At 33.2% G+C, this 25143-nt stretch overlaps 1 protein-coding gene across 1 annotated transcript; it reads left to right on the top strand.

Moving 5' to 3' along the window:
- The first annotated feature begins 5053 nt into the window (after window positions 1-5053).
- LOC129002903 (serine/threonine-protein kinase meng-po-like) lies at window positions 5054-24165 on the top strand. The gene is made up of 7 exons (XM_054431020.1): window positions 5054-5116; window positions 13052-13252; window positions 13895-14220; window positions 18067-18210; window positions 19593-19675; window positions 20068-20163; window positions 21231-24165. The coding sequence occupies exons 2-7, from the start codon at window positions 13053-13055 to the stop codon at window positions 21525-21527; spliced, it is 1146 nt and encodes a 381-aa protein (XP_054286995.1). The 5' UTR covers window positions 5054-5116; window position 13052; the 3' UTR covers window positions 21528-24165.
- The last annotated feature ends 978 nt before the right edge of the window (window positions 24166-25143 follow it).

Consider the following 25143-nt stretch of genomic DNA (forward strand, 5'->3'; position numbering starts at 1 on the left):
TAAACCATTTTAAGATATTTTACTCGGGAATAAATAGTAAAATGAGAATTATTGTATGTCTTAAGTGGAGAGAGGTCTCCAATGCAGAAAAACTTCTTTTCATCTGAGAGGAGTTTTTTTATTTTGTTTGATAGGTATGTGGATCCACATTCGAAGGTACACTTAGAGTCAACACTATTACATAATTGCAATCATTAGGTGATTGGGGAATTGAACCCGAGTATGGGCGCCTATAGTTAAGGGCCTGGGTGCTAGTGCTAGTAATCGTTTCCTTCAAATAAAAAAGAATATAAGAATGCACTAGCCTTCGTAATAATTATACAGCTCAATGTGTCGCACAGCTAAACCCCATTGGATTGGCGGATTTGTACCAAGTCTTTCCGTGAAAGAATATCTCACACTCTCTTGCATTTTCAACAACAAATATTCCGATTCTCCTAAAATATTTGCCAGTCACCGACCGCTGCTGTCATCACCCTATTGTTTGGGAACATGTGTGTCACACAGTCAACAACCTAGGTCACCGCCCGGTGTTGCAACCCCTGACCATTGCCAAGAGTATTTTCACGCAGGCCTAATTTTAATTTCGCCGAGAGTCCTAATTTTACCGGAGAGGTTTATAATTTTAACCTCCGGTTGTGACGTCTGGAGTCCTCTTCATGTAATGAGGCCTGGACTCTTCACTCTTCACCCTTCAGCATCGTCAAGCACTGCTTGCCGCTACAAATAACCTCCAGGTGTTCTAGAAACTACTTATCTTGGTTTACTGATGAATGACAATGTTTGGCAATGTAGAAAAGATATCTGGTAGGAATGCGTTTGTTGATAGGCAATAAGGTTACTTTTTCATCGGTATGTTTTACTATGACCAAATTCAGATTGGGCGACTCACTAGGAGTGTATTAACTCAAATATAAGTTGAGAATGAAGATTTGTGAGCTGCTGTGTGCAGCTTTGTTACTTGCTGACTAAGACAAGGTTTTTTTCATCAGCCATAATGATTTATTAAGGGACTCGAACCAACAAAGGGGAAATTTGTCTTTAGAATATTGTACTAAATAGTTTACAAACTACTCATTGGTCTTTATGAAGATATCAGGAAAGTACAACCATTGACTTTAAAAGGGCAAGTAGAGTTCTCATCATATTTTTAAACAACTTTAAAAATATGTTGATGCCTGTGTAGTAATTTAGTTTGAAGTAACGTTAAAATATGCTAACACCAACTAAATCGTATTTTCTAATTTTATGGTGAGTACCGGTACTGGATCTTTACAATTTGTGTTTTTTCTTCGATGAAAATACCATAGGATAAGCAACAGTGTAATCCATGTTAAGACTTTACTCAGTCACCGTACATAATTGGGACTTTTAATGATTTGCTGATAAGTAAGTGGGCTTAAGAGTCAGTTGATCTTAATAGTAATAAGTAACAATAGTCAACCCACCTATTCCACGCGCTTATTGCTCATTCATATCTGGTTTAAACGTGCTTACACTATGCATTTAGTTATGTTTCCATTCTTTCAAGTTCCCTGCGCAATGTGGGTTGGATCCCATTGATATTGTTAATTTAATACTTGAATCCGTTTAAGTAAAAATGATATTCAAGCATAATCCACAAGACTTTTTAAGATAATACAAAATGTTTTGTTTAAACAACAGCTTTTGATGAATTTGTTTATGTAATATACAGGGTGAATCTTATAAGCTGTCCTAAACAGATTACAGACGAACGGCTTGACATACAGAGATGAAACAAAACTTGTCCCCACTAATTCATACCCAAGGAACAACGTAAAATTGTTTTTACCATTTTTAAAATACAGGGTGTTCAAGAAACTGGGGGTCATGGGTTCGAATCTCAGAGTTTTCAAATGTAAACATATGTCATGTTATGCATCATTGTAAAGCTCTAGACTAGACAAACAATTTAGTGAAAATAGAACTCATTTATCCTAAACACCCGTCCGTTTCAAAATGGCGGCCATTTTTATAGAAAATATTGATATTTACAGAATACCCTGTATCTTGAAAACCACTAAAGTTATTTTCGTTCTGTTTGAAAATTCTTAATCCTCGTAGGTTCAGCTTTCATTTGATATACGACAAGTCAACATTTAAAAAACTAAATATTTTTTCTATGATTTAATTTTTTTTTAAGTTGGTAGCCTTGTAAATGAAAATTTTTAAATGGCAACATATGTAAAAGTGTATATAGTTTAGAAGGTCTTGTAAAAACAAACAACTTTTAAATTTAAACCTACCGTCTATCTTTGGTCGTTTTATAGTAATTAACCAAAAACTCCAATTGCCCATATAAAACTCATGTTAAACGCGCAGTACCATGGGAATAGTGTATCTCCATCCACTAATCTTCAGTACTGCACGTTTAACATGGGTTTTATATGGGCAATTGAAGTTTTTGGTTAATTACTATAAAACGACTAAAGATAGATGGTAGGTTTAAATTTAAAAGTTGTTTGTTTTTAAAAGACCTTCAAAATTATACACACTTTTACATATGTTGCCATTTAAAAATTTTCATTTACAAGGCTACCAACTTATAAAAAAAATTAAATCATAGAAAAAATATTTCGTTTTTTAAATGTTGACTTGTCGTACATCAAATTAAAGCTGAACCTACGAGGATTAAGAATTTTCAAACAGAACGAAAATAACTTTAGTGGTTTTCAAGATACAGGGTATTCTGTAAATATCAATATTTTATATAAAAATTGCCGCCATTTTGAAACGGACAAAGATAAATGAGTTCTGTTTTCACTAAATTGTTTGTCTAGTCTAGAGCTTTAAAATTATGCATAACATGACATATGTATACATTTGAAAACTCTGAGATTCGAACCCATGACCCCCAGTTTCTTGAACACCCTGTTTTTAAAAAATGGTAAAAACATTTTTACGTTGTTCCTTGGGTATGAATTAGTGGGGAAAAGTTTTGTTTCATCTCTGTATGTCAAGCCGTTCGTCTGTAATCTGTTTAGGACAGCTTAGAAGATTCACCCTGTATACGAGTCGAACAACAATAAATCGTCCCCAATTTATTTTATGTTTTAGTGTCTTGGGTCAAGTACGAGTATTACATAATGTTTGCAAGACTTTCTTATGCGTAAAGTATATATTGAACATTGTATTATGTGCCAGAACACTAAATTTTAATTTTACCGTGCTTGGTAACAGCTCCTTTGAGACAAGGTGCACAAAATTGTCGAACAGGTATACCTAAACATTACTTTATCTACTCCGCCAGTTATATTTTGTTGTGCAATCGCCAATATAAACATTGAATTTCATTTTATAATTTATCTTCTATGAAACACTTTTACGATTACAGGTTTTATTTAAAACCTCATCAATTGCAATTTATAACGAGCATTTTGTGAACAAAAACATTCGTAATGCAATTATTAGAATATTGTATTACCAAAAGCTACTGAATATACCATTAATCTTGTTCAACCAAAACGATTTCCCTGAATCGTTTCCGATGAGTTAAAGCTAATTCCATTGTCCCCGTCATCATTAGTGCCCTTGATTGGTAATGGTACACAACAAGGGTTAGCATTACTTAGCGAAAGATAACATGGCTTGTTTTTAATGACAAAAACTGCGCTCACTGCCAAAAATTTACAAACCACAATAAATAAATAACACTTTTGTATGCACACTTTAGACCCAGGATATCACGCAAAATCCAAACATTTCCTAGATATTTTTTTACAATTACCCAATAAATTAACCGGTAGATAGTTACCTTGATCATTTGGAAAAGTATATTATAACAACGAATAGTTACACTATCAAGTAACAATGGTCAATAGCAACTATTTAGTTGAAGGACTTACTCGGAGATTGCACTAATATTACTATGAGGTAATGTAAGTTTAAACAACCATGGTATTGATATATCTTAAAAATCTCTTTCTTTTAATGAAAATTCTCTAAAGTTTCCTTTAAATAGACAAAGGTTTCCCAATAATTTGTTTTGCCCTTTTATTCCACATGAAAACGAATGAAAAATATTTGTATTATAATAACTGAACACTTTAAGGTAATTTCGCTTTTTTAATGTCTTAACTGATAAGCACATGAGAAGTAGACTACTTCTTTCGATTAATGACCGTTATTAGTAGAAAACTTTTATCTGAAAATTAGGAAGTAATTTCGCTTGTATATCAACAAAAATTGTCAGTAAATCTTTTTGAATACCGACCCGTTTGTGTTTAAAAGCAATATAAGGGAGGTTATGTCAACAAAGACCAAAAGCCCCGTTCTTATACACTCAGCCGCTGAATAAAAACCAAACAAATAATGTGTGTGTGTAATAAAGTGTGCAAGATATCGGCTAAACGTACAGTCTACCAAACACATATACAATTTTCCTATAGCCACCCGACAAAGTGGGCTTCTTTGCACAGTTTTAGTACAGAAAGCCTTACTTTGGCACACAGTTTTTACTTTGGCGCACACCAGTATTCTAACCAAACAACACAAAATAGCGTGCTTTTATTAAACACGTAATCTGTGTACGCTTGAAAATAAGTTGGCAACACTTAAAGACATTACGACTACGATCAGCTGGTACAGCGTTTCCCATTTCGTCCAATGTTTGGATTTAACCTAACCTAAAAACATGTTGTATAGTGTTTTAAAGACTATTTAGTTAAATGGTTTATAGTAACTGTAGGAAAAATATAATGTGTAACACGATCGCAAATTGCCTTTTCTGCACTCGATAAACTCTCCACACGAGTCTCTTGTATGCAGCAATCTGCCACTTCGCCCACTAGTTACACAAATAGGCCTAACTATTATTTTCTTATGTTTATATAAATATTATATATATTTTTTATTATATTTTACTGGATGCCGATTCTTAATTGAGTTTACCTGTTACCTAAATTTTAATTTAATTTTTTTTTTTTTATCTTAACATGTAGCCTGATCACTATCTATCAGCAGGTGTTGGGTGGCATCGCCCGCCCCCCGACGGCGCGCCGCGGCGCTGTGCTAGCAGTGGTGGTGTCAGTCAGTGAGCGGCGTCGGACAGTGATCAGTGGCGTCGAGACGTCCTACTCCACTAGCGTCCCACCAGGTAGACATCATTTGTGTTCTATAAACATTATGATGCCACTATCCAGCACAATAATAATAAAGTATTGCAGATCATTTAAGGCTATGAAATGATCTTATTTACCGAATCCTAATTCTATAAAAAAAAATTGATTTACAATAATTAATTAACTGAAATCGTTTACAACAATATCATTATGTAACTTTAGTTAACATTTCGTTGATAATATACTGTATTTCAGTTATTGAGTAAATTAAGTTGTTTTGTTAACGACCTCCAATTAACATTTGTATAAACATTTTATTTTGTAACCTGACTACAACTACAATTTTTTGAGCAGGATAAAACATAACAATGCGTACCAGGAACTCTTACTTGGAATACTTGAAATTATATAGATATCCAAATTAATTTTCAAAACAATAACAATAGTATCAAATTCATGTACCTATTGCAATGATGAACGTTTTTTATATTCTTATTTGTATTTTTGTTATTGACATCAAAGCTATTTAAGAACAAAAGAAGATTTACGAACTTATAAAATGGACTTTGTGTTTATTTCGTATGAGAAAATGGTAGATTTTCGTAGGGTTTAAAAATAGTGGAAAGGAGTGTAAAAAATAAGGAACAAGTAGTGTAGTTTAACAAAGCAGTTTTTTTTTCTTTTATTTGTAGGTTAATAGACTACGTTTCGTCTTTCAGTTTATGTCCAGTGTTAAAATTATACTAAATTGAGATAACATTATTAATTGTAACAAAAACATTTGATGTCATCACTATTTTAAACAACTAGTTGCTCTGCCCGTGCTTCGCAACGGAATGACAATACAGGAGAGAATAATTCGGTTTTTAAAAATCTACAGAATATATAATTGAATTCTCAACCCAATACTTGCTTTATATTAAACCATGTGTTGTTTGTTTATATTCAACTAACAACATTTACACATGACGCGAACTATCTTGACACTTGACAAATTCCATGAAGTAAGATTTATATTAAACAGCTGGGTTGGTACATTTTCTTCGTCATTGGTATTTGATAGCCTGTAGGGCAAAGCCCGAGGACTTTTTTTTACAGGAATTGGTGAAATGGGGTGCCTACACAAAGAATACTTAATTTTGAAACATCATTTGTAAATATCCATCCATTATTAACGGATGAGTAGTGTTTCGTAGAAATCACCTTCGCGTATTATTTATAAGGAAATAAGGATTAATGTTAAAATTTTCAGCTCAGTGTTTAGGTTACTATTGTTAAATTTAGTAAAAAGATTCTTCATGGAGATTTTACAAAAATAATTAATAATGGAACAATTAATTGCAACAATTATACTGGTTTGTTTGTATTTTATAGAAGAATAATGACATAATAGATATATCAATAACAATTTAGTTAGAACAATATTATATCACCTACTAGACCTACACATTTATTTTTGTATTTAATGTGTAATTATGTTAGGAATAATTATCACCATTTAGTAGACTAGTAGTTTGAATTGCAGTGAAACGTTAAACTAATTTTATATTTTTAGCACTTTCTTGATACGTTTTATAATGAACGTATTAATACGTCCCTAGCACCAAAGTTTTAAATGTGAACTACACGTCAAATTTAACTACAGCTGGTTTGGAATTTCAAAATTATTTATTCCTTGTTATTATTGCAGAAAATTTCTTCACAAAACTAAACAAATCCGACAAATCTCTGTGGACTAGATGGTTAAATATCCGTGGTTTGTATTTTTTTAACAAGCTTATATTTTAATGTGTTTGTTAATGTATTCTACCATACCCAATGAGAAGGTTAATATGTTGCTGCATTTATTTATTTTCTGAAATCCTGTTAGTGTTATTTCCATTACCACTGCGATACTTGCGAAATATCCAGTAAAAAGTATAAACTGTAAAAATTGTTTCGTCAAATTTTTAGTTTAAAAGCCTTTAACAACTGAAAATTTGAAAAAACTTAATATTTGCAGAACACATAGCCTATTTAAATAAATCTGCAGCAGTAAACATGCAGACTTAGCGAATTTCCTATAGCGGGAATGGAGCTTTACTTAAATATATGTCTGAATTACATATATACAACATATTACATATTTACATATTACATATTTTTTTGTCTATATTAAAATAATATATAACTCTAAGCGAATACTTCGGAAGTTGAAATAAATAACCCAAATTTCAAATGATACATCCACAAACAATATTACTAATAATAATAATAGGTCAAATACCTTATTTACGTCTTCAATCAAAGTCGTCTTTTATGATGACTATAGTTTCGGGGCCAACACCCCCATTGTCAAATCTTCTGTCTTGTTTGCGTGTGTCAGTGTGTGTGTGTGTGTGTGTATGTGGACTTCAACGATGACCAATGCATTAACAGTAATTTAACAAGACAGAAGATTTGATCTTTTGGCCCCGAAACTATAGTCATCATAAAAGACTACTTGGATTGAAGACGTAAATAAGGTACTTAACCTATTACTATTAGTACTCTTTATCAATCCAGGAGGCAAAACATGGATCCACAAACAATCAAATTACAACAGTTTTATTTATTCTCCAGAGCAAAAACATGAGGATTTAAAATTTACAGTTTTAATGTTTTCCCATATCGGGAATGAGTTATTACCGTAGGTCTCATGATGACCTGGACCCGGGACTGCTTTACTTCTTCGTTTTTATGTCACCAGAGACCAAAAACTCGTAAATATATACTGTATATATGTTTCCTCTCTCTCTACACATAGGAATATACACGCTTATACCAAATTTTATTAAAATCGGATGATTGTTACAGGCCTATAAGGGAACTAAAACGAACAAGTAAATCGGTCCCGGGTTCAGGTCTTACAATGAACCCTTCAATAGATTTGTTATATGCAACATTCTATAAAACAGAAGCCTTCTTCAAAAGGTTTATTACGCATTTTATTTTGAAATTTCATACAATAAACAGGGTATTCTGCCTGCCTAAATTGATCTTAGATATATAATAGCTGTGTTTAAACTACAATAGCTGTCAACTCTACACACTCATTTTTACGTGATTAGGTAAAAAACTCACCAAAAGAAGTTTCAGTTAATGATATGATGTTAACACCCTTTGTAGTATTTAAATGTAATAGCTTTAGTCAGGATCTGTTTCTTCTGTTTGAGAGTTTTGTTTAGATAAGTTTTTTTAATCGTTGATAAGCCGAATATCTACCCTAAGTCACGAAGTATATCACTTTCCAATACCGTTTTACTGCAATAATAATACATTTTATCATAATATTGGTAACTGTTTTCAGTTAAGTGTTAAAAATATTCGTAAGCCTCAACAATATAGCAAGGATATCATTTAATATTTCACTCGCAATGGCTCGGTTACCATCTTTATATTTAAGCCTTAATAATTCTTACTCATCTGGAAAGTGTAAATCTGTTGAATCGCCGAGAGAGTGTAACGGCGAGGTTGTTACGACTGGTCGTCTCTAACTGGACGATCCAAACAGTGCTATCTTTAGACAAGTTTACAGTCTGGTTAATACAGGAAACTGGCGAAAAGCTCAGCAGTAAAACACAGAATGTGCTAAGTAGCTGAACACAATAACACCACTTAAGTTATCAAGTCGGGTTTATGTTATGGTCGCCTGTTTTCATGCTGTCCGTGGAAAATAGTAGTGTGAAAAATAGAGGGTGTAAAATTTAAGTGAGTCATAAGACGGAGAAATCTGCATAGATTTTACAAGCGTGTTTCGGCCGAGATGCCGTCAGAAACGAAATTATGAGATGTTTTCAGTTGCGTGATGAAAATATCTCAAATTGGGAGATTGACGAGGCAATTTTACTGGCGTATCCATTGAATTGTAAACACATGTGATCGTATTCATATTAATAATTTATTGACTTCAAATACGTATTTTCAACCTTCATAAGAACAACCTCTTCAGCATTCAACCTAAGTGTTGAATTATTTTTTTTTATTGGACCTGGTTCTCTACTACCCAGAACTAATGGGAAAACACAAATGTATCATGAATTTTGCAAACCTACTTAAAATATCACTGTTTCAACTTGACAAATTATTGGAAACAAAATTATTGAAAATTAGTTTATCAACTGATCTAACGGTAATTAAATCCCCATGTCAAATGTTTTGCAGCTTGTAGCTATAGGTAGGATCCCGAAGGGAATTCCGAAAAAAATCTTTCTTAATGAATATCTCCTTTATGAAAACAGAGTGTAGCAAGATGTCGTGATTCTAGGTTCTATAGCGTTAAATCAGCATATCAACATCTATAATTTTAATTTTTAACGTTCTAACCTATCCGTAAAGCCAAAAATAACACAATTAAGTAGGCCTACGCTCAAAAATCAAAATTCTCCTTCCACTTCTGGATTTTCTGATAACCCTACAGTAATTAAATGAAGTGTCAGCTCACTAATGTGGCGGGAAAGCAAACTAATTTTTGGCGGGAGTTGAGGATGTGGTTAATCAAATCTTGACAAGTCATTCATCACCGGGACATTGACTGATACAGAGCAAATAGGTGGGAAACTCCATCCAGTAGTTATTGATTGAGATCCTGATTACCATAAATGAAACTAGTATTTGAATCACTGAAATTACAGTTTTATTGTCATCGACATCTTTTCTGACTTATAATTTGAGTCTGAAATTCTCTAGCTCTTAGATAGTTTATTTAGTTAACATAAATGCATGCAAGCTGATAAAGTTGAACTCTAGTTTATAACTAAGTTAGCCACTCTCGCTTGAACATTACGCGCCTGTTGTTGACGTTATGCTTCTCAACTTATATAAACTCTGTTAACTAAAAGTGTTGTCTCGCATTTGCTACTAAATAACTTATAAATTGTTTTATACCAATCTATTTTCAGTTGAAATGTTACCAGTACTAAAATAACCGGTGAATAATTAGACCATTTGTCACTATGTGTGTTAAGAAAACCTTGGTTTGTTTGAGCGATGTTACGGTGAAATGTCAAGTTCGATATGTTTAGCAGGGTTTGGAAGACGTATGTAATGTAGCTGTTTCAAACATTTTCCAAATGTTTTATATTGAACATTATATTGGCCGAAATTCAAAATCACCATATGATGCTTATCTCAAAACATTGCGTGGGAAAATTGCTTAAATATGAACCTTTTATTTATGAAAATATTATTTATGACTTGATCAACTGCACATTAAAATCTTTTATCAATACTATATTGTAAACTATCGCAAATTTGTATATCTTTCCTTATATTATTTTTGCGAATCTCAAATAAATGGGTAGCCCTAGTGGATGCACCTTTGGGAGAAGTGGGTATCGATATTGTTGAAAAAATACGTCACTTTTATTTTCAAAGAAAACCAACCAAAATGTAGAGAGAGGTTTGATAATCTCCAACGAAAATATGGAATGAAAATATTAACTGTAGACCTTTCTATACTTTCTCCACCTTGGTTTACGTACTAAACGCAATATTGTAGTTTAGGGTTTTGTTTTACAAGCTGTGAAAATTGTTTTTATCAGCATTGACTATATGAAACACCCAATATGTTAACACGTTTTAAATATGTATTGTCATTGATTTATTATATGCATGTAAATCACGATATGAAGAATCAAGAAAAATATTTTTAGATTAGTTTGGAATCAAAAATTGTTCATTCAAGAAAACATATTGAAATTTTACTCTCTGAAAGGGCAGAGTAGTTGGTGTGCTTTAAATCCCAAAATCAAAAATAAGACAACGTATTTTTAAAAGGTTTAACGTACAGAATATAATCCGTTCAAAACCTTTAAGAACATCCATACCAATTTAAGAGAATTCAAACCGCATAGGCCGCTTAGAAAGTGTAAACCTTTATTTGATTTCTATCCACCACCTCCATAAAATTAATCGGTCAAAATTGCATCGATGAAAATTCATTCTTGCTTTAAAATACTCTTAAAAAGGTCCTCAATAACAAAGGAACCCAACTTAAAAGTATTGTTTACTTAACAAAATTTAATTCACAAGGTGTTTGTAAATATAATAAATGAACCAACAAAAAGTTCCAATAAATAAACTTCATAAGGTGTAATCACGGATTTAGTAGTTTAAAACCGAAAAAGACTGCTCCAAAATATATACGTATTCAAGAATCACACGCAGACGGCTTTGGCTAGATGACAGTGCATCTACCTCTATTAATTACATAAAACCTTCAACAAACTCCACATTCATAACTTCAGCACCAACGTGTGTGACTCAGTCCCTGATGTTGGTAATGAATTACCAGAGAGCGGTTTTTATTTTCGCTCCTCTTGTTTGTTTAGAGCTTAACTTAGCGTTTAACTTGGCACCCTTGGCACCGTTTCCAGACGAACTGTATACATCTTAATGGTCGGAATTTGTACATTTTCGTTTAATAAACTGAAACAAAACGTGCCAAAAGTCTCAACAAGGAATAAAAATTACCAAAATAGCTTAAGATATTAAAATTAACAATCGAATTTGTCAAACTTTACAGGAATTTGGTTTTCTATTTGCCTACTTCTAATTTGGGTGGAGGGAAAATAAATTAGCTTTCCCAAGCTGATTATCAACAATTTAAAAGTTTTAGTTGTTTATATTTATTATGATCCTATTTATGGTTTCTAGATAGCTTAAATTGTTCAATGACTATTGGTATTACGTAGATAATCATTCTAAACATGACAACTTTTACCAATTTAAGGTTGAAAGAGTGAGCGAGGATGAGTTTAAAAGTTTGATATCGCAGAGACAATCGTCACAAAGTTTTAACTCGTCTTTATACCTCAAATTATTATTTTTTGTTTTATTTAATTAATCTAATTACTTTTGTTATTTTTTGTTATGGACCATGGACTGAGGATGATTGAAGTTACAGTATTAATAATTTGAAGCGTTGGTAACTGGAAAATAATAATTAAAAAAGTTGCAATGAAACATACTCCATACAAATCAATCAAATATGCTCTATACTAATCTACTGACGACAAGTTAAACGTTAGGGTTTACTTGAAATGTTTTCGTGAAGCCTACTTCTATTTATAGTTTCCATCCAACCATTATCATCAATATAATCGGTTCATATGTACAAAAAAACGTGCACCAAACAGCGTTTGATTATTAAACAATATTATTTAAAACAATTTTTTATAGTATGATTTCACAGGGACATGTGGCAGATAGTGCCTAGCTAACGGACTGTAAAACACTATAAACTATGACTAATGACCACGTCACAGAAAGAAGCGTACTTGACTTGCTCTCTGAAGATGGCTTGAAACGTCAGAACTAGGCATAAGACTCTGTCCATGATGCAGGTATATTCAGCATAGTTTATTAATAATATGCGTAACAATTCGGCTTAGCATTATGAATATTTCAATAACTAACACCGGCTCCAATTATTATCAAAACCGGCGTTTCAAATTTTTTGGTGGTTGCCGTTTATTTAGAACTACAGTATATAGTTAATACACATTATTATTAACAACTTTTATCATGAAGCAAAAGTTCTGAAAACATTCAAATAAATTCACAATGCATGACATCTATGCTGTTAAGGTTTCATAAATATCTTTTATATTTGTTTACATTGTGTGAATTATTTTAGCCATGACATGGTGTTTGAAACCAAAAAACAGCGCTCTTTTACATTCTGACAGTTATACATAATTGTATAAATCAGCCAAAATAGACAATTTTTATTAATACGTAGAATAAAACAATTTCAACATTTTTATGTACCCGGTGTTCTTCTGTAGAGCTCCAAACTGAGTGTCTAAACCTTTTTATTATGTTTGTAGGTTGTACCGTATTTTTTTAAAATCGGAATCCCTACTTTTTACAGTGTCTTATAATAGTTTATGTTTGTTTATGTTTGTGTGTAATAACTTATCTAAGTTTGTTGTTTGTTACGTTTGCAGGATGAGGGCGGACCGGGCTAAGGAGAGCAGCCTCCACCGCATACAGGAATGTCCTCTGCAGGAGGTTGACCTGGAGACGGACTACGAGGTAGACCGCGACCTGGGAGAAGGCTGCTTCGCCAAGATTGTGTTGGCTACTCACAAGCAAACCGGCACTAGTGTAGTGCTCAAGATGATCCATGAAGAACTCACCACACTCAAGTACGTGAGATCATTGAATATACACCTTAGTCAATGGTGAGACAAACCTCAATGTAGTCGATACAGTGTTGGAATTAGTTAGAAAAATAGCTAGGTGTGCTTGAACACTTTTCATATAGTTATTGCGATGATGTGATCGATCGCATGATTTTTGTGAATCAACAATTGATAGAATAATAATGAGTGGGTGTACTAATAGTATTCACTTCTTAAATAACTATACATACCGGTAATGTTAAAATGTTCTAATCATATTTATTTTTCCTTCGACCTAACCATTTCGAGGACAATCTGCAATTATCTTCACCCATGCATTAAACTTTGCACATAATATTTCCCAAACATATTATTAGGGTGTTACAAAGAAATTTGTGTGTAGCCACAAAACAAAACAAAAATTAGTTATACAGTATTGTAGAGAAAGGCAGTACATTATATTTTACTACTAAAAGCAAATTAAGCTTCTCTAAAATTTCTAATTCCTAGCTCGAACATAAAAAAATGAATACTCAAATAGCAAAGATTTATGGTTTTCAACTGGTACAGATGTCAGAGACATTACATAATTTTCAACGTTCTCAAACAAATTCTCTTCCAGGTGTAACATGTCATCAATCTTACAATGTCAACCTGATGTTTCAGAGACTTCTACCGCGAGTTCCACTACAGCTACCACCTGAGTCCACACCCCAACATCCTGTGTTCCTACCCGGTGGCGTTCAAGGCAGCCAACTGCTGGGTGTTCGCCCAGGAGTACGCCCCCCTGGGTGACCTGAGCGGCGTGGTCCGGGCGGGCGGAGTCCCAGAGACTTCGTGCAAGAAGGTAGCTCGTCAATTGTGCTCCGCTCTGGAGTTCCTTCATTCCAAGCAGCTGGTCCACAGGGATATCAAACTAGAGAATATACTGGTCTTCGCTGCTGACCTCAGCACCATCAAGCTGTGTGACTTTGGAGAGACCAGGAAAGAAGGTAATCTTTTTTTTGTTTATGTTTTTATCTTTTTTTTACTGTAAGACCAATTATTCGACACTAGACTCTACGGAATTTCAGGCATAGCAGTTGATCAAAAGTTGGATGGGAAAAGCGAACTTAGTTAGAGATTATCAAAACTGTTTTGGGTATCAAGCTAATAAAGTCGATAGCGGGGAAATAAGTAACCTCAATAGCCTTCATTTCTTATTGTACTCCATAGCAGGGAGCTGACCAATGAGCATTCGTTTTATAATATCAATGGAGACTATGTTTTATCCAAATCTAACTAGACCTAAAGTCTGTGACCATCCTTTGATATCCCAGTCTTAAGTAACGATAGACGCCCCATTAAATAATTGATTTATCTCCTTTCAGTCGTTTTACTCCTCGACATTTCTCCCAGGATGCTGTGTCAATCTCTGCCGTTTTGGACTCAAACGTACTTGTAATTAAAAAATCTATTATTAAATCGCTTTTATGAACTTAAAAATACAACTTTACCATCAACCATTCATAAAGAGCCTGCCCATCCCCTAATAAGCCCCTATATCTTAAGGCAACGTCAGATCGTAGTTTGTGAAATAATTTTACTGTTTAACGTTTACCGAAGGCAACGCTATTTGAATAGGAAATTAATTTGGCTTTTTAAGGAAACTAGGTTAAAACCCATCGAAATCAACTGTTACTGTTGAGGTTTCAAGCAAAATCATGTTAATATCAATCGATGATAAATGAATCCAGTTTGCCAAACGAACTTGGATAAGAAAACCCATTTATAACTCCCACAAGAAATATACAGGGGGAAGTTGGTTTTGTGCATAGCTCGAATATACGTCAGATAAAATAAATGAATGCCGATGGTTGAGGCAAATCTGTGCTTGCATACCTTTAATTTAAGACCAAAATTGTGAAAATCGGTCGGGTATAAGAGCCGACCCGACTCGGAAAAGAATACCCAATAGTTTTGAATATATAGATATTAAATACAAATACAAGCAGACTAATGGAAATTGCTTAGTTTTGCTGTGGCGGGGGTATTAGCGAATTTCCCATAGAGGGAATAAACTATTACCGTGGTAATGGTAGTACTCATGGTAAGACCTGGACCGGGAACCGATTTACTTTTTCGTTTTGAGGTCCCTTGAGGATAAAATCACCATCCGCTCAAATTCATACATCTGTGTGTGTGTCCATAAGCACGATAACTTGAGCAAAAATGATCCGATTTTGATGGAATTTTGCATAAACTTTCATTTTTGTTTGACTTATAACTAGGCAAACAATTATCACATATCATACAGTCAGTATAAATATATAAATAAATGTTTCAATGCAAATAATCTTAGTGCATATTAAACAAGTTTAATACTGCATTTCATTAATTAATTAATTAATTGTATGAATCAACTGTATACTGTTATCACTCTTGAATTAAACGGGCATATTAAAAAAAAAAATACCTCTACCCTTATTAGCTTAACATCAAGATACTTTGAGAGTATACTTCAAAATACATATAGATAATTATGAAATGATAAATTATGATATTTGACAAAAGGCTTTACGATGAAGCCGAGTGTATAAAAAGGTTAGACAAAAACTAAGTTAAGGACAAACCATCCCCTGAGCCTTTGTTGCTATAATTGCTCTGAGCTGCTCTGCTCAATATATCATCACTGGATCTGCTGGTTTATATATCACACAATCAATAAGTTCCATGTTGACTCGGCCTTGTCATTTAATATTTCAAACGTTTGTGATAGTAATTTACTATACACATATCCTATAGTTTTTACTATAGGACATATAGTACAGGAATCAGTAACATGTTGCAATAAAAATGTAATAATGTAACTGTAAGAACACTATAGTTAACTGTGATCACTTTTCCCCGCTATCGCTAATCTTTGAGCACGTTCTTGAACGTTTTTGGAACAAATTAAAAGACTGAGAAAATGAAGGACGACATTTTGTTCTTTTGAAAATCTCTTGCTAGGTTAGATTAGACTGATATAACCAAGTTAAAATCTGTCTACATGCCACTCTCTCTTTGGCTAAAAAGATTGTCTTCTTATGCTTGATGATTAGTAGGTATTGGTTAGGTATTTAATTTGTTGTAGACAATGATGACTGAAAATGACAATGAAAACTGAGTGTTTTAAACTCATTGCGCAATGCTTAGTGCAAGAAAACACACATTATAAATCCACTTGGAAACCAATCATACGTCAAAACACATATTAAAGATTTATCAAAAACTAGCCACTTTACCCGTGCGTGCTTTGCAAAGGGGGGAGATGCGGAAGAGAACAATTTTGTTACTTAAATCTATGAAATACTTTCACATCCATCATCGACTTAAGCAACAAATTTTATAAATACAGCAGTGTTGAAACGAAATGGATTTTTAACATATTATTTCAAATTGAATTTGAACGTCAAATCCAATCCAATTTCCAGGACAGTATTGAAATATATCTGATCAATTTCGAAATATCTTTCCGACTCAATAGACAGTAAAAATATCGCTCAATAAAGCTTTATGGGTTCAAGCTATGTGAACTCTCTTCTGTTGTTTTAGTGTTACAGTCGGATTTGCAATATCCATGTGTATCGTATGCAATATCACTAAACAAACAATCAATTGCTTGTCCAGCGGTTGCCAAGTGGTTGTTGTGAGTGGCAGCTGTCCAACTAAAACACGCGGTTCGAGTGGTCAGTGTTGTCACGCAAAAATCAACACTATTACGTCGATTTTGAGAATGTAAAGTTAGATGACCAATTGTATACTAATTAATTTTGGATGAAATAAGTGCAAACAGTCTTAGAAGAGTTCGAATAGGAGACAATACTGAATGGATATATGAAAACGTCAGATGCATTGTCCGCAGCGTTGAAATAAATATCATATCCGAGAAATAATCAAATTTATGATTTTTGATTGAGTAATACAGTATCTTGAACTTGACTGATTCAAACCAATCGCTCAAATTAAAACCTATATTTACTGATTATTTTGAGTCTAAAACATTTACAAAAACATAAACAATACTGGAGCTATTGATTTATAATAATAGTAAAACCTTATAAAAATAATTTTTATGTTGGTTTTTCACCTTACGTTTGCTTGGAACTCGTCCGATTTGAATAACTAATAGCTTAAATGAAAGCCGGTATTTCACTGAAGGTTCGTATACCGAAATATATAGGATTATATAATTATAACCTGTGAAATACATCTTAAATTGAAATAAGAATTCAAAAATAAATCAAATATATGTTTTTGGTCTAGTAATACAGTATATAAATATAGGCTGATGCTTGATGTGAAATCTTTGCGTGCAAACCTTCAATTTGAGACCTTAATAATGAAAATCGGTCGGGTAAAATAGCCAAACGAATTTGAAAAAAAAAACTATTTTGTTTAATACATAAGACAATGCAAATATAAATTTGCTTAGTCTGCAGGTTTGCTGCGACGGGGGGTATTTTCTCTTATAAAATTAATAATACACAGCCTAATACGCCTGATTTTGTTAATATTAATTGTTCTGTATTGGACTTTATTTTTAAAATACTTGTTTTTGTGTCAATCTCTCCACTGAAATGACTGGGATTATTATCATGAGACATTATAGATAGCCCAATTTAAAAAGGTTATCAGGGTAGAATCAACGCCTCATGGGTTCAAACCATCAATCTGATTTTAAGGCGAGCTCTTAAAACTCTTCGGTGACCATTCAGTTTCATTGCAATTTCAACCTAATAGGGGTGTCCAGCTAATAGGATACACACGAAGTTTGTGGGGTTTTCTTCTGTACAATATGTGCTTTATCCGTACAGGGTTGCTGGTGAACAAAGTAAAGTGTACGTGGCATCAGTTCCTGCCACCAGAGGTGTGTGAGGCAGTCAAGAACGAGAGGTTCCTCTGCAGACCAGCCTCTGACTGCTGGCAGGTCGGCATCGTCCTCTACGTCTGTCTTACAGGTCAGTCCAGACTCCAGAGTATAGTGCTCATTGTAATAATGCATAGTGTTTTTGGCGTCAACCATGTCATCAGTTGGAGATAATTGTTTAACTTTCACCCTTGTGTTCAAGGCACATCCTCAGTCTCAGCTAAGCCACCGAAGATGCATATCAAAGGAGAGAAGAAAGTTCTAGCAGCAATATTGAGCTGACACCAACATATGACAAATCACACCAGCAGCTTTTGCTAACGAATGATTAGTGCGCATTGTGTTCTATATTCTAGCAACAATCGATAGTGAAGACTATTACATTATATTAGACACTACACGTTAAACAAAAACCGAAAACACTTACATTCTTTTTACATTCCTGGAACTTATACCGAATTGGCTGTTGAGCGTAAGGATAAACTGGTGGGTTGAGACTTTGAGGCCTTATTTGATTATATTTACACAAAAAAGGAATTTTGGTTGGTATAAAATTAGATAGATTAAGCCTAAGAGGGTGGGGTTTCAATTTGTATTTCTGGGTTAACTCCAACCAGTAATTTGAGTGCCGTGGTCCGATTGTTTGGAACCCACCTTAAGTTTTAGGCGAACCTCTAAAAAAAGAGGAAAACATTTTTTTATCTGTTGAGGATTTCTTTAATTAAAAGAATCCTTCGACTAAAAACAATAAGGTAATTGTTTTACTACGTAGCCTTCCGAATACTAGCACCAACACAACCCATCATAGATACTTCTAAAATCAAACAAAGTCAATTAATTAATTGAATTGTTTTATCAAAACGGCAGTGTTGTATAGGCAATACGAGTTAATCGTAATGGGCAGAAACTAATAAACTTTCAGGCTTCAGGTAAACCCTTTCGACCCCTTTACATTATAATGTATCACTATCATTGAACTATTTTGGTCAAATTTAATTAATGCAAATTGTTTTCATACTTTTATACACAAATGAAAACGAATCACTGTCTGGACGTAATCAGAATATCTCAATCTTTACTCGAAGTTTTAAAGGTTGAAAAATTACCCTTTTAGGTAGCATTCACGTACCAAGGTAAAGTGGAGACTGAACCCACTGTAGATTGTGCCACAGTTTACTCGGTGTAAGGTATACAATGTAAGGCAGGACGAGCCATTCTCTCCATGTCAACAGTATCAGTATCACTCAGACATTGATTGATACCAATTGTTGACATTGACACACATCGGAGCTTCAATGTAGCATTGCATCTTATAACGTGGCCTAAATAATGTACTTTGAAAATGTTAAGGAGTATATGATGTTGTATAAGAGTATATGTTCCATTGTAAAAAGTCATAATTCTTGTAATTGGCGCTGTCCGTTCGAAATAAATGAATGTATAAATTTTAATGTATTATTATTCGGCTTTCAGGTTGTCCACCATGGAAGAGTGCAGATTTAACCGACCCTGAATACAGGGCCTTTAGTCTGTGGCAACGTCGACGATCAACCAAAGTAAGTGGTATACCACCTATTTTCAAACAAAATATTTAGGTAGTGAAAGAAATGCACCAAATCATGCAAACCTCCACTACTTTGTTGAACGCTTTGTGTAGGCCTAAATATCAAGTATATTCATACTTATTCAGTGATATATTTCATCAGTATCCAAAATTCAATTCCATCACGCAAATACGCCAATTAAACTAGTTCATTAGTGCTGTATTGTGGACAACTAATGTGTGTTTCATCTGTGCATGCTCTGTTATATACAATATTGGTAATATTTTAAGTTTTTTAAGCATGTATTGACATTTTTCTATTAATTAGTTTGACAACATATTAATAGTTATACATATACCTCAAATACAAAAGGAGAATATTCTTATAAAAAGTTTTTTTTTCAGGTTCCAAACCAACTGAAACGGTTCACCCCTCGCCTGCAGAGGCTGTTCAGACGCATTTGGGAGGCCAAGCCGGAAAAAAGAGGTTCAGTTACCGAGGTAAAACAATTGGGTTTTAGCTTGACTCAGTTCTAATTACTGTGGACGTTTTCTTGGGCTAGTACTCAATAGTCGTAAATGAATCCTACCTTGTTTATTTGATCACTTTTTATCATGATGGTTACTCATTGATTTAGGTTTTTATGCTAGTCCCATACAATAACAAAGGTTTGATATTTGCGATACTCTCTGGTGTCGATTAACGTCCGCACTAGTGAGTACTACGACTACCCGCAGTTCTATCCTTATAATTAGACCAATTCGTAAATTACAAGGCAAAAAGGTGGTTTGGATACCACTATGAACTGTAGGTCCCTTAGGCCCCCACACACTATCGAACATGCCGCAGGACCTGACCTGACGACGAACTCAACATCCAATTTGACAATGTCTCGTTTTTCCCACAAACTGTTGAGCATGTTACCACACAAGTATCAGTTTTGAGATGGATTTCGAGACAACTGTAGCTATTTGTGCTGTTTTTCTTCTTTTTTTTGAAACTTTAAAAGAAGAAAAATAGGTGGTGTTGGTCAAAGCAGTGGTTGTTGGAGAAAAAAGTGTAGCCACACGACGCTCCTGGATGTAATCACCATCAATGAGCCTCAAGACTTTAAAAACTATCTGAGGATAAATGAGGATACCTTTGAAGAGCTTTTAAGTCGTGTTTCCATATACATAGAAATGCCAATCTAAGGGTCTATATTATCATTAAATGCCATCATGGGAAAAAGTGTGCACAAGTAACTTGGGGCAAAAACTTCACAACACAACGCACTCAAGTCACAACTGGAAACTGTGGCTAGTTAGGTGCCATTGGCTGTATAGGCTATTAATTACAGTCTTTTCTAAGGAATATGTTTACCTTAGTCAGTAACAAGACTATAAGATTGCGCCACTCATTTCCATTCATACTTGGCCTAAAATACATACATTCATATGGACGCCATTTCTATTAAAAGTATAGATTTGCTTGGTAAAATATATCGTCTAAATCTTGATACAACCACTTACAGATCCTTTATTGACAGATTTGCTGCTTAAGAACTTACATACGTTTCCTTTTGCAGGTCAGCAAGTATCTCAAAGACTCTTGGCTCATAGATAAGGACAAGGACAAAGACAAGCCGTCTGCCCTAGCTCCGCCGGAGCGTCTGGAGCGGCGCAACTCCGCGGAGCTCTACCTCCACCTGGAGGCTGGGGATGACCTGCGCTCTCTGGCGGACGAGAGCAAGAACAGGATGCGGAAGCTGCTGAGTAGCTACGGTCTGGAGACGACGGTGGATCAGCAGCTCATGACGTCACGAGTATGGGACTGGATAAACAGCTGTGACTCAACGACTCCCGACAGTCCGGAGAGTGGATGAGAAAGAGTGACTGGGGTTGAGCGGGAAGTGGGAGTTGGTGATAAGAAGAAAGTTGAAACTCCAGGATAAAAGGTGAAAATAATTGACGCTTGAAAATGTGAGCTAGAAATCCCATTTTCTCACTACTAATTTAATTTAATCTTTGGCGATATATGGATTAGATACTTGTGTTCAAGCAATTTTGAAAATTATAAAATAACGCTGTTTATGGAATACCATTGTTAACCAGGAGTTTTTAGATAGGATTACTGTTATACCTTTGACTAGCCTTTTGGATACGTATGTAGACGTACACAGATCCATATTTAGTTAGGCAAAAACATTTGCATATTTGAGAGAAATAAATCATTTTCTTTAGTGCTCTCTGCCGGTGTCTTAGTTCAACTACGTGCATTTGTATCTTGAAACTGGCTGTAAAGTTAATACGGAAATAAAACGCCTAGTTCTATTTATGGTAAAAATCAGAAGAGGGCGACAAAACTCTGTTAACACTTTGCTAATGACATGTAGTAATTATATATGAGATCAAATTACCTAGACATAATAGTGCATATTTAAAATAGGTCATTGAAGGATATGTGTCGAATGAATAGTGAAATCGAATTTTCTGTCAAAAGAAAATTAATGAAAGAATATTTTTTCCATGACATTGCACTTCAACTTGTCGTATTCGTCTTGATTGCGATTTCTTAAAATGTTATTGTTATGATAGATATCTGAGGTTGATGTTATTTTTTATACAGTACTAATATTAAAACATTTCGGTTTGGCTGAAACTGAAGAATATTGGCTTGGTGGTAGCCGTAGAATGTAGATATCAAGACTGTATTTATAATTGTTATAAAAATGCATTATGGCGATATGCGTTTTGATGAGGAATCGAAAGATTAGTTTTTTATTAACTTTATTTCGAGGTTTTACTTGGTCTTTGTAAAAGACTGATAGCAAGTGTCCTGTTTGGTAGTCAACATAAAGTGGTTTGTTAACCATCTCGTTTTAGAAGGTGAATGTTGTGTTGTGTAATATAAATGTAAACAGAATCATTGTGTAGTTCGTTATGATTAAAAAACACTTATCTGCTAAACACGTCTCAAAGAATATTTACCATAAAACATTACATTGTACAGTTATACCCACTGATAGAAAAGTGTATTCTTTTAATTGAACTCTGAGTAGTATGAGGACGAGTTATTAAAGTTCATTATACGAATTTCATCCTGGAAATAGTTTTCTGAAATCCTTACAATAGATAGAGTGGGTTAATATAGTTACAATATCACGTTTCTTTAATTGCATTGGCATAATTTACTTTTAATGTCACATTTTACCTTTTGAAACTATAAACTGAGTGACAATAAAGTACCTGACCAGTATTATAAATAATTTTTCTGTCTTCCCATCATAAATTTCGTCAATATATTTACAATAACTTGGTACTCATATGTTAAGGCTATTTGTATGCCCAACTGCCAAACATTTTTGTAAAATGCTGTAAGAAAACGCCATTTATATGTTGTATCACGAAAGTACGGCAGTATTGGCTTATGGATTTTCCTACAAGTGGTTTGCAGTATTAAGTCGTCACAGTTTCTTTTTTATGACAGTAAAACTTGTGAAGAATTTATCAATTTGTCATTAAAGAATTTGTCAATAAAATATTTTTTATAAAATAAACGTATAGAGTCAAATTATATGGACCATATCAATAGTTTAAATAATATAACATTTTAGAGTGTATATTTTGTAGAGGTTATAGTAGTAATAAAATTAGGTTTTATGTACAGAGCTTAGCTTTATATCCTCATCCTGTTATATTTAGAGAGATTTTAATGGTACAATTTATTCACCACCTAGTAAAATTAGTGAAATTGTAATTTTCTATGGATGTCAACAATATTTTAGAATCCTCACTGTTATATTTTTTCGTAAAAACAGCACATCTGAAAATTTTGAAAATACACTTTAAAAATACTACTACTTTTGATTGTTGTAAAAGAATGTAAATGTAAAAGAATATTATCATCCTGCGAAGGAACATTGCTTACGTTTGAAAATATTCAAGTTTTATTCATGCTAAATGTTCTCCACATTTTCATTTTAAATTCAGTATTGATTTTTGCAGAGTACAGTATATCGTTTTTCAAGAGACTTTTGACTATTTCGTTTAAGATAAAAATAACGTAATTTATTTCAGTGTACTTTTCAGTAGTAGATAAAGGTTTTATAATAAAAAAATAATATTGAAACATATTTTAGTATTTTTGTTATTTGTAGGTCTGTCTAAATTACAGTAAATGTCAGTACATTGTAAATCAAGCATTTGTGTAATGTTTAACTTCGAAAATAGTAGAAAGCCATCCTCCTTATTGTTCTTCACAGAACATGTAATAATAAGTTATGGCTTTGATATGTGTAAATTTATAGAAACCAAACTTTATATGTTAACTGTAGCATTATTTAGATTAAATCTTAGTAAAACCCTAGTAATAAATGTATTGATATACTTTATTAAGTGTTAACTTATACAAGTATGTACCAAATTACTTGACGTAAGTATAGTGTATATATTGTACAGCATAAAATTGTATATATTTTTGTACGTCTCACTTTGTGAAATTTGTATTAGGTGGCAAATAAACAAAAGTCACTAAATGCATTTTGTTTTATTCCGACCAATAATTAAAGGAGATTTAAAGTTACTGGTCTTACAGGCTGTGCTGTACCAGAGTATTAAGGAATCTAATAGTTCGGTCATTTTTTCACAAGATTTTGGCCTACTACCCTTTTGGATAGAATGATATTTAATGTATTAACAGCTTTTTATCATATAAGACAACTGCAACAGTAATTTCTTATATCAAACGAAAAATAGTATACCTTAACTGGAACATGCTAACTAAATATTTATGTAGGCCTATGCATTTTATAACAAATAAGCTCAATACAACAATATTGACAACCTTCTTACTTTGACAGGTACAGTAACATTTTAATGTTAATCTGTAAACTATCTTTTTGTGGGATTTTCCCACCTAAATAAAACCTAAATTAATGAGCTACTATTTAAAACATATTTTTTATTAACAGAAAGAATTCATTTTATTCACCAACTTTAGGTCATATTCATGTTGTCATCATTATCTTTAAAAAATACAATAACAAGTAAAGAAAACAAATCATCACAATCATTAGGTTAAGTTAATTTTGAACTATGGGAATTTGATTATTTACTTTATTAATTTTATATTTTATATTATATCTTATAATACATTAAATACAGCATATTATAATAAATAATAATTTAGATTATTTCTATAATTAATATGGCTAACAACCTAATACCTCAGCCTGAAACAAGCATATAATTGAAGACATCAAATTCAACAAATTTTGTTTAGCTGAAACAAGTTACCTTACTCCAAATTACGGCCAAATTAAACAAAATGTAAATCTCTAGTGGCAATCCGAACAATTAGTGCAACGAAAAAATATATTTTTAAGTAAGAAGTAAAATTCATATAGCTACATAGCATTGAAAGTCAAATGACAATAAAGGTGTTTATTTTATACTAAGCAATCAACAATTAAATATAACACACCTTCACAGTATTAGCAA

Source organism: Macrosteles quadrilineatus, unplaced genomic scaffold (assembly GCF_028750875.1).
Source record: "Macrosteles quadrilineatus isolate MER2022 unplaced genomic scaffold, UCM_ALF_1.0 Scaffold_9__3_contigs__length_116548681, whole genome shotgun sequence".
NCBI lineage: Eukaryota > Metazoa > Arthropoda > Insecta > Hemiptera > Cicadellidae > Macrosteles > Macrosteles quadrilineatus.